The following is an 11479-nucleotide window of genomic DNA, read 5'->3' as shown; positions in this document are numbered from 1 at the left end:
TATTCCACAATGACAATTATTTATATCGTCTCCCAGAAGGTTTATTACACACCAGACAACTGAATATTAAAATTCCAAACGGTATAAAGCGATGAGCTGCTGTGCATAGACTCAGCAGTTTATTTCATTCCAAGTGATACCACAGAACTGAATTAAAATACCAAAAACTGATGTTTACTACTATAGTATTGCATACTAATAAAAGGAGAATTTTCTCATTAATATATCTTCTCCGTTTCCTCATCCTCGTTCTCACTCCAGCAGTTATTAAGGATTGACCTGGGGGATCCGCAGCTACCACCGCTACTGAATGTGAGGTAAGTAAGCAATCCTCCCTTACCAAGCACTTCAGTAGTCTTTTCTCCAGAGACGTATCCGATAATGTCCAGGCCAGACTCGGTGTAAAGTTCCTTCCCACGAGTGTCACAGTGTAAAGCCACGGAAAACTCAGTAGGTCCAAAGCAGGACAACACCCTCTCGATCATTGAAGTTAAGTCGACCTCTCTAAAATCATAACCCACTGATTCAAAACTTGCATAGCTGAATCCATCCTCAGGCGTTATGTGAATTGTGGAGATTGCTGAGCCTTCAATAGCATTCATCGAGTAGCCACAAGGGTCAAAGTCAAAATCACATATGTTCGATTCTGGAAGAATCTTACGAATGCCTGAAACTTCAGTCATCTCAGCAGCAGTGCTAGATTGAGTCTTGAAAAATACGGATGCCTTCTTCTTGTCCAAGTTAGTCATGCACATCTCCAGTGTGTAAACTGGATTCACATTATTGGCATCGGCAGATTCAGCTGAAGCAGAATAGACATGCCAGTTCTGTTGTTTATCAGCATTGCCCATCACATATGCATTGCTGCCTGCACCAAGCTTGTCAAAATAGCTGTCAAGTACGGCCACTTCTTCGGAGAAGTGGCGATGTGGGTATGGTTGAGCGCCAGGAAAGATGAAGCAACCACGTGTGTACCTCACAGACTTCACTTTCAGGTTAAGTGCATCTGCCAACTCAAGAATGGGCGGGATCGAGAGCAGCAGTTTTGTGGTGCCACAAGTTTTGATTATGATCTTGTAAGAGTAGACAAAGAGGCTGGACTCTGAAAGGACATAAGAGTCGACTTCATCATTTGCCAATGAAGACACAATGGTGCATGCAGCAGGTGTCAGAATTTCATCCAATTGATCTTTGGAGAGAGATCGTAGGCCACATCCAGGGCCATAAGAGTTGCCTAACTCGAAAAAGCAAATCTCAAGTCGCTTTTCGTAACCTTCAAATCCGATGGCAGAAACCGGCAATTCCATCTTGCTTAAAAGAGAGTGCTCGGGAAGGACTACTTTTTGGAGAGTGTAACGAGGATGAGGGATGAAGAAAAAGAGTTGAGAAGAACAAAATTCTAAATTTAAACTACTTTTTACTGGAACCACCTCTGGTGGTTTATTCTAAATCACGGAAAATCTCAGGAGGGCTTGCGAGTGCACTGCATATGAAAAAAGACATAGTAGATCAAACAGTCAGTATATATACACGAAGATTCAAACAACTTGAATGCATAAGATAAAGGATAAATAAACTCACGTTGGAGTAAGCAGCTGATCTGAATTTCTTGATTCCACCGTTTGGTCGAACGTCTTCAATAGTGTAACCTAGGGGAGCTTCGTAGAATAAGGAACTACTACTAGACTTCTTCTTCCCACCTTCAGTCTCCATTAGTTCATGGATTCCTACCTGGTTAAAACATTCAAAAGAAATAAGAATTTTGGACTTGATAGTTCTGTGGATACCTATGCACAGTACCAAACCAATCATGTGCTTTTGGACCTTTGGTCCAAGCAAGTAGAAATTGTTGCTCTATCCCCTCAAAGGTAGAGGGATAAGGACTGCATACAGTGGGATTACACCCTCCCTGAACCACCACCCAAAAATGGTAACAACATTTGAGATGGTAAATTAAAAACAAACACTGTATCTATGGTATTACTACCCTTCTACATAAAATAAATCTATACCTCACAAAAGAAGTTACTATTTTTTCCAAGAAAAAGGACAATTAAATATGTATAATAGCAATACTAAAGGTTAAACAATTTTATTCTGTCAACTTCAACTACTACTACATACAAGTGTAACAACGCAAGTGGAGCCTGGGGAGGGTGGTATGTAGGCTGTCTTACACCTCCCCTTGAGAAGATGGAGAACTTGTTTACAATAAAAACTCCCGGCTCAAGTAATCCATATCTAAATTCAAGAATGTAAAGTAAATAAAATAGTTTCTGTCAATTTCATCCATACCATTTCACCCATATGAAATTAAACTCGAGTTTAAGAAAGACAAAACAAACACTAATCAAATCTAAAAAGTCATAACTACTTTCCTTAACAAAGATGGAGAAAAGGACTTTAAACAACAATCAAAGGATCACCCAAATTATTTAAGGGGACTTTGATGTGGTAGAACAACCCATAGAAAAATTATGAAAACCCTAAGTTAATAACATAAATTCAATTATATACACGATTATCAGGAAATTAAAACTTTAATCACAACAACGCCAAGCATTATCAAAATCAGAGCAAAACGATTCAAGAAGTGAATAATATAAAGCAACAGAATCTTTACGTACAAAAATTGGTGATATAAGAGACCTCCTTCGATGAATTAATGCTTCTTCAACCGAACCCTAGAAAACACAAATCAAAAATCAAAACCATATCAGAAAAACGCACAAAATTCAAAGAAACAAACAAAAATCAATAAAAATAAAAATAAAATTCTTACTGGTTAATTGGATCGACGATGCAAATAGAAAAAAGAGGATCTCAAAGAGCAAAGCTTTGAATTTGTAAATCAATAAATCGGCAAAAGTTGGAGAAGAGAGAATTTTATTTGTTGAAGGAACGAAGCACATTATATTATGAAGAGGTGTTGAACGTATTTATATACGGCTAGAGCTGTTGAGCCAAGGAAGCGCTTTTAATGAGATATTGACACGTGTGGTTTTTCTGTGACGTATGTGGACCACGAATATTTCTTGTGGTGAGTAAGAAGCGTCGTGACAACGCAGGACTCGGTACATACATAAAATACAGCTGTATGTTTCATTCGGACTCTACCACTCCCTTCAAACAACTTGATAATCGGTAGATATATTTTATATATATTAAATTAGTGAATATACTTATTTCTCATCACACGTGGCCAAAAGTATGAAAGCCCTATTTCTATTGGTAGAGTAAACTTCATTCTAAGTTAAATTATACTGTAGATATCACATTATCATTTAGAATTTTTGGAGGCTTACTTTATTTGGCAGATCATATAAAATTTAATGAAGTCTATATATTTGCCATATAAGCAACTAACAACCCTCAAATAATGGAGAAAAAAATTGTGTGAGAAGAATCTACATGAATTATACCAATTTTGGTTATTAATAAAAATATTCCTTTTTCTTCGTATTTTTGTTATACTTAGTTACAACACTTTATGAATCTCAATTGTCATATTGAACTTTTGATTTTTTTATAAAATTAATGTATTATTAATTCTTAAACAAGTTAATTATTGATGAATTTATGTTAAATTTATATTGTCGCTCCATATTTTGAGAATCATATAATTGAAAATGTGATTTAAATATAATGTAATTCATGTTTAATGGAACTGAATATATATTTTAATTAATTCAAAATTAAATATTCTTAATAAGTAGCACAAGAACTAAAATATATCCTCCTAAGCACCATATAGACGTCACAGAGGATAATAAGAGTGTGATGTGAAGCTTAACAGTCCAAAGACACATATATCAAAAAAATATAATTAGCTGAATATAACTTTTTTTAGAGTATAACGGTAAATATGACCCTTTTCTGTAGAATTTATCAATGACTAATAATTAGGTTTGTTCAAATTTGGATTTCAAGTGTCTTTAGTTTTTTTCTGGTTTCTAGTAGGCGTGTATCGACCTTTTGAAAATTCTTCTCCAATTGCCAATTTTCTGAGTTACGTTTGTCATAAGCATCTTCTACCACTTCCCTTTTTCTTCTGTACCTACCAACAATTCTTTTTACAAAAAAATAAATTGACGATGTTATTTTACTGATTTGCCTCCCCATATGCTTCTTCCAAAGGTACCCATTTTCTTTTCTTTTTGAAAAACTCTAAGAAATCAGAAATTGATATTTTTTATATGTGTATTGAGTAAATTTGTATGTATACAATAGCTTACAAATTAAACTGCACAGAAAATATAAATTGTATTAAGCGAGCTTAATGTAATCAGCTCAATTGAAATAGTGTTGGCATTGACAAGCGGAATCGATCATGAACTCTTTTATTGGATACCACTTATAGATAAAGCTATTAAAATTAGCTTGGCTGGTGAGACTAGCTCAATCCAATCTTTGAATTAAGTGGGTTAGGCTAAATCCATATGCTTCTTCCAAAGGTACCCATTTTCTTTTCTTTTTGGAAAACTCTAGAAATTAGAAATTGATATCTTTCATATATGTATTGAGTAAATTTGTTCCTATACAATAGCTTACAAATTAAACTACAATAAAATACAAATTAAAGCGAGCTCGATGTAATCAGCTCAATTGAAATGGTGTTGGCATTGGCAGGCGGAATCGATCATGAACTCTTTTATTGGATACCACTTATAAGTAAAACTATTAAAATGAACTTGGCTCGTGAGCCTTGCTCAATCCAATCTTTGAATTAAGTGGGGTTAGACTAGTTTTTTTCAGTCCATTTAAAAATGAAGCCTTTTAGCCTAGTTTCATTTAGCCCGCCGACCTCAGAGGGTTAACCCACGAGCCTCAGAGGCCAACCCATGGGTCTTGAATTTAAAAAAAAAAATAAAAAAAAAAAAAAATATATATATATATATATATATATATATATATATATATATATATATATATATATATTAAGTAGTGTTTTATTTTGTCAAATCTTCAATAACTAGGCAATTAAAGTTATTGTAAATATGAATCTTTGACCTATATTACTTTTGTATTTATTCTTAGTTTTTAGTTTCTCCTTTCTTGTCTAGTTTATTAAAAAATAATCATGTAATTATGTTGTTCAATATTGACTATTGTATCTTTGCTTATTCTGTTGTTTGATAAGTATTCCACTAAAGTGTGTGCAATTCATGAACATGTGAATTTTTGACGTATTGGTGTTGTGTTCATCAATGTTTGATAGTATTTCTAAGATGTCAATATTGTCCATCTTTTGATTGAGGGGTCAACCTGTTCTAACCCGTGGTCCGTTTAGTTTGGATTAGGCTGTTATTTTATGAGCCCTTTAGTTAAAAAGGTTATCTCGTCCTAGTCCATTAAACTCGCTAACCCTTTAAAGTTGGATTAGATTGGATTGGGTCGGCTCATTTCGACAACTTTACTTATGGGATACCATTTGATGTACTTATTCAATCACTTTTAGAGGAGGTACTCATTTTCTTTCTAATTAATGTTGACGAATTTCACGGTGGATAAAAAATTGAGACCATGTAATCATATTTCTTTTGAAGGAAAAGGATGATAATATTTTGTTTGCTTGTATTAGACTAGCTAAAGAAGGAAAATATAATGAGCGAGTGGAATAAAATTGAAAAAGAGATGGTGACAACTTTAGCGAGAGTGTATATCAGGTGATAGAGAATTGTACGTTTGAAATTTGTATAAAGATGCATTGTCTCTTTTCTGAAATTTGGCCGCAAATTTGGTGTTTACACATCCAAACGTGTCATACTAATTGATTAGATTACTTACTTGATCATCAAGAAGAAGAAAAAAATGTGAAGATAACAGCCATTATACTATTCGAATAATTTTAGGCTACTTTCTAAACTATATTTGTGATACCATCACTAATCTCTTATCTCTGAAGAATGGGATCTAATTTCTTAAAGCATTTGATTGGGCTTGGCAAGGGACAGCTGCTATTTAAATGTCATTTGGGTACTTGATCGATATTGCTATTACGGATGAGGCAGTGTGGGACGCTGGCTCCGCCCCTCATAGCATTTTATTTTATTTTGGAAAAAAATTACGCTGATAAATAAATATATACTAGTTAATTAGCTAACATAGTCATGATTTGAATTAATTATGGCTCACGGCAAATATCTAGTTGTAATTACAATTTAAGTTTTGTATAATTCGCGCGATTTATACAAATGTTATGCACGAATCGAATTGTACAGCGAAATATACGAAGACTACAAATTGTATAGCGAATTATACAAATGTTGTGCATAAATTGTATAGTGAAAAATACAAACGTTATAAAAAATGTGAATTGTATAGCGAATTATACAAATGTATACAAGTGCTGCGTGAATTATACAAACGCTACTATAACTATAGCTACAAATTGTAATTAGCAAACTATAGCTATGAAGCATAATTAAGATATTTTTGAGTGGCTATATGCGAAAATTCCCCTAAAAAGAAAAATTTTAGAAATGACAAACATATTAAGCTTAATAATTTTCTATGAGTCTAGTTTTCCTAATTACTCTCTATAGCTATATTTATGTTTGTTATGGTCATTAATGTTTGTATATCTCACTACATTATACAAATTGAATTTCCCCGTTTGTATATCTCGTTGCATTATCCAAATTGAGCTTTCAAAGAGATTGTATATATTTGCTTCCAAAATTTTATATTCCCTTCCAGATTTGAATATTCTTTTCCAGTTTTGATTTAGAAATTTGTGTATTCGCTTTCAAAGTTGTATATAAGCCCCCAAATTTATATAATAGCAAATTTTATTAAACTATAGCCAATTCGTATAATTAATTGAAACTATACCCTTATCACATAATTATAATATTAATGTTTGCCAATCTACATAATTTTTCCTAAATAAAATCATAGAAGATTTTACTGGCTAATTAACAAGTACAAATATCATGTTCTATTAAATGAAAAACCGATAAAATATAATTTTAGAAAGTAAAGTCATGAACAGATTTTGACTTTTTTTCTTTTAAGTTTTTACTATTAACAGAGGTTTAATTAATAATTGAAAATAAACTCAAACTAAAAATCTACTTGAATGGACTTATAAAAAATACTAATTTACAAGTCAAAAGTTAAAAGTCATAGGTAGATGATATCATACTTTTAACTTTTGATTTATCTTAAATTTTTTTGGCCTAAAAGTGAGAGCTTAAAATCACTTTTTAACCTTTTTAAATATCCCCGAAACTAAAAAAATGTTTAAAAGCCAAAAACACAAAAATAAAAGTTGGGAAATTTTTAGATATTGAAAACCTTTTAAGCATAATTACTCCATATAGTATAGTTTAAAATAATTATGGCTCACAAAAAATATATTTAAACAATATGACAAATCTTGCTGCGAGATATACAATATATCTGTATATCAGTTATCATTATATAATTTTTCCGATAAATAAAAGACAATATGATTATGAGTCAATCCACTGCCAAACTTTTTCATGCATGCTGGGGAGGGGGTGTAATTGTGTTGATAATATCTGCTGAGTTTGTGACACATCAGAAAGTGCTAGCTGTTCATGACTCATCTGTTTTATCTAACAAGATGTTTCTGGACCTATTGATGCTTCCCCTAAATATTTTGATAAAGAATTAAGCCTTTCTTTTCTTTTTGAAGGAAAACAAGAGGGATTACAAAGATGGGGGAATACCGTTTCCTTATCATTAAAGTAAAAGTTTAGATATTCAACCGATTGAATTATTAAATTTTAGTCCATAGAGTTGCATGGCACACAACTAACTTAGAAATCAAAAAAATCTATCCATTTATAATACTCTACTAATTGGATTAATGGATCTTCCGATTGGAAATGATAACAAAATGCTATGAAACGAGTCCCTCTTTCATTCACTAAAGAAGATACCGGCAAGACCCAGCCAGATGATGTCCGCTGGTTGGTAGTGATTAATTCATAATCTTCGTTTGATCGTTTTCAAGAAGTGGCCCTTCAATAATGCCTTCGCTTCACTTCAAGACGCTATTTACCAATCTTTCTTTTTCGAAATATTTATTCCAAGGCCAGTTCTTCAAGTTCTGAACTAACTACCTTTAAGTTTGCTTGTTCATCCAAATTCAAATCACAAACATAAATATGAATTATTTCCCTTATATGTTTGCTCATCTAATTAAAAATATATGAACTTTTCTCAATGTCCTAGAAATAAGGCCCTTCAACTCTATATTATTATAGCCTTCATGCCTTCGATTCGATGGTCCTCATTCTCTCACTTGGCATTCGCTTCACACCTACCTAGTGTCTCGAGTTATAATTCTTCCTGATGTACTTTATTTCTTGCAAATGAAAGTTTATATAAATTCTGAATATTATACCACCTTGAATATGAAATCGTTGAGCATTACTGTACGTGTACGTGAAAGATTTTATGGCTGAAGCAAATATCAAACTACTTACTAATGAATGAAAAATGTTTGGCAGGTGTTGAGAGAGAGAGAGAGAGATTTGTTTGGACATAATAATTTGCTGATTCTCTCTCTTTTTCTATCTTCTCACCGAGAGGAGTGTGTTAGGTGAGCGTTGGGTGTTGGGACATGGACAATAAATGAGCTGGAAGCTACTTACTCTTATCATCACAATTTTATCCTTGAAATTTTTTTCAAAAAAATGTTGAATGATTTTTTTTATAAATATTTTGATTAAATTATCATATTTCATATAAAAAAATTAAAAAGTTTTCTACTATTTTTAGTGAGTTTATTCTCGATTATATATTTTTTCAATAAACTGATTCGGTGAAAAATGAGGAGGAAGATCATGTTTTACATCACAAAATTCCCACTGATACACGAATAAATTTTTTTTAAAGGAGATTTCACAAATAGCTACTATAAATATTTTAATTTTGCTCTTTCTCTATAGTTTGTCTAATTACGCTCCATAGTTATAGTTTCGTTTAATATGAGTGTTTCCCTTTGTATATTAGATTGTCAATATACAAACATGGTAAGTATATAGAAATTATGTATTTATACGGTTATGAATTTTCAGAACTCCATTTGTATATTTCACTTACCAATATATATATATACAGAGAAAATATATATAAATTCTATATTTATACATTTAAAAGTTTTTTTAGAGCTCTGTTTATATATTTCGCTTGTTAATATACAAACATAATAAGTATATACAAATTCTGTATTCATACATTTAAGAATTTTTCAGAACTTATACAAATTAAATATAGCAACAAATCACATAGAAATAGAATAATTATATACAAATTGTGAATTTATACAATCATGATTTTTTCATAACGTATACAAATCAAAAGTATCAACAAATCGTATACAATTAACTAGAGTAAGCATATACAAGTTCTGAATGTACACAATTAGAAATTGAATTATACAAATTCTGCATTTATACAATTAGAAATTGAATTATACAAATTAAATAGCAAAATTAATTAAATTGTAGCTACGTTTAACAATTAATCGAAACTATAGCTTAAATACGTAATAAGCATTAAATTTCTGTACGTCATTCCGCATAATTTTACCAAAACATTATATTCTCTTAGTCCCATTTAATGTGACACCATTTCCTTTTTAGTCTGTTCAAGAAAAACTGTCACCTTTTTATAATTAGAAGTAATTTAATTTTAAAATTATCATTTTATTCTTAATGAAATGATTTACAACCACACAAATATTTAAATTGTTTAAGATCACAAATTTAAAAAATATTTTTCTTTTTCTTAAATAACTTACCAAGTCAAACAATGTCAAATAAAATGGAACGTAGGGAGCCTCTAATAGTAATATATTTTGTTGTTGTAATTAACTTGCAACTTCAAATTCAACTACCAAAGTTAATTTGTATACCACTTTTAGTGCATTTTTGACACTACTGCTAAAAATTGTTTATTTTTAGAAGCATTCTTTTAAAATAGCTTTTCAAAATCTTTTTTTAAAAAAAAAGTAATTTGTGTTTGGCTAATTCATTTGAAAAATACTTTTGATAAGTAGATTGTGTTTGACTAATCTTTCTTATAAAGTGTTTTTGAAAGTCAAATTACATAAAAGGACAAGTATCAGTACAATTTTAAAGTTAAATTTATTTTATAGAATGAAATTATTTTTAATATTTATAATAAAATTTTAATTAAATTAAAATGTACATATTCAAATCTTTAATCAATATTATACATAGATAATATAATAAATAAATCAAATATTGATATACTATTAATATGATGATTTAAATATGATTAAAAATATCAAGCAAAATAAATTTAAAATTATTCAATAAATTAAACACTAAACAATATCCACAAAAATAAATAAATATAAAAAATATATTGATAAATATGTAATATGGCATGGAAAAAGTACTTCTGCTTCTCTTTAAAAATAGTTTTACTAATTAATCAAATCCCTTAATTTATCAAAATAGATAATTATTTGTCTAAATAAATAAATATTTTTGATCCGACGATAACAATGTCAAAGTCGTTCATGCCACCTTTCAAGAGACTTCTGGATGTAGCCGCAGAGAATCTAGTGCCTCATTATGATATTTATGGCGTGCTAATATATATAAATTTACACAAAAGTAGGGTAGGTGTGAATTATGCAGCTGAGATAGCTTTGTTTAATCCATCTGTTATTATGTTAATAAAATAGAATCATGATATTTATGTGATGGAAACTTTGTTTAATTGATTGCATCTGACAGCTTGACTGTTAATTAGGTAGGGATAATAAAGATTACGACGTGGTTCGTAAAGATCTTGTTCAATCATTAATAATACTTATGGTCAGTGCAAGTTGTCTCCTTTTAGTACTATTCTAAAATTAAAATTTATGGGTCCAATTAATTTAAATTCTTCTCAAGTCCATTTGAGTGCTAGGGTTTTTATTTTTAAAAAAGGGCCTGAAAATGTTGTATTTGGATTAAAAAAAAAAGAATTGGACTGATAAATGTGAAAATGGATTAATATGCGTGGTTATTGGGAATTCATATATGGTACCGCAACTAATTTCTGTTGTTTTTTGTAGTGTTTGTTTTAAGACGGTTATGATATCTTAGTAATTACGGATAAAAGCTTTGAGTTTTTTTATAAATAAAATTTATATATTTAAAAAATATTTATCATGTTATATAATTTGAAATGGAAGAAATCCTTTTTTTTTTAATTATTAAGAGCTCGTACTATGAATCCCAAATTTTATATCAGCATGTCCTTTTCAGTATTGATGTTTCGAACTAACATGTTAAGTATATTTAGTGTGTTTTTACTTGTAGGTCCTCCAATTTCCCACTTTCCTGACCTTTTTCTGTACATAAAATTGCTTTATAATGATGGAAACCGATGCTCTTGTTTTTTCCATACATTTTGCGGCTCTCCTAATTTCACTGCCATTTTACTTGGTACTCTAATTTTTGCAACTTCAATCGTACAAAAATAA

At 30.6% G+C, this 11479-nt stretch overlaps 1 protein-coding gene across 2 annotated transcripts; it reads right to left on the bottom strand.

Moving 5' to 3' along the window:
- On the bottom strand, positions 1–2922 carry LOC129872826 (S-adenosylmethionine decarboxylase proenzyme-like). Of its 2 annotated transcripts, none has more exons than XM_055947730.1 (4): positions 2783–2922; positions 2628–2684; positions 1582–1731; positions 1–1483 (listed from the first exon to the last, which is right to left on the bottom strand). In XM_055947730.1, exon 4 carries the CDS (start codon positions 1305–1307, stop codon positions 219–221), a length of 1089 nt encoding a protein of 362 aa, XP_055803705.1. In that variant the 5' UTR covers positions 1308–1483; positions 1582–1731; positions 2628–2684; positions 2783–2922; the 3' UTR covers positions 1–218. The 2 variants fall into 2 exon arrangements, with proteins under 2 accessions (XP_055803705.1, XP_055803706.1); XM_055947731.1 differs by having other exon boundaries at positions 1582–1727.
- Positions 2923–11479: the final 8557 nt, after the last annotated feature.

The sequence above is a fragment of the Solanum dulcamara genome, chromosome 11 (assembly GCF_947179165.1).
Source record: "Solanum dulcamara chromosome 11, daSolDulc1.2, whole genome shotgun sequence".
NCBI lineage: Eukaryota > Viridiplantae > Streptophyta > Magnoliopsida > Solanales > Solanaceae > Solanum > Solanum dulcamara.
This window is presented reverse-complemented; position numbering and strand designations above follow the sequence as displayed.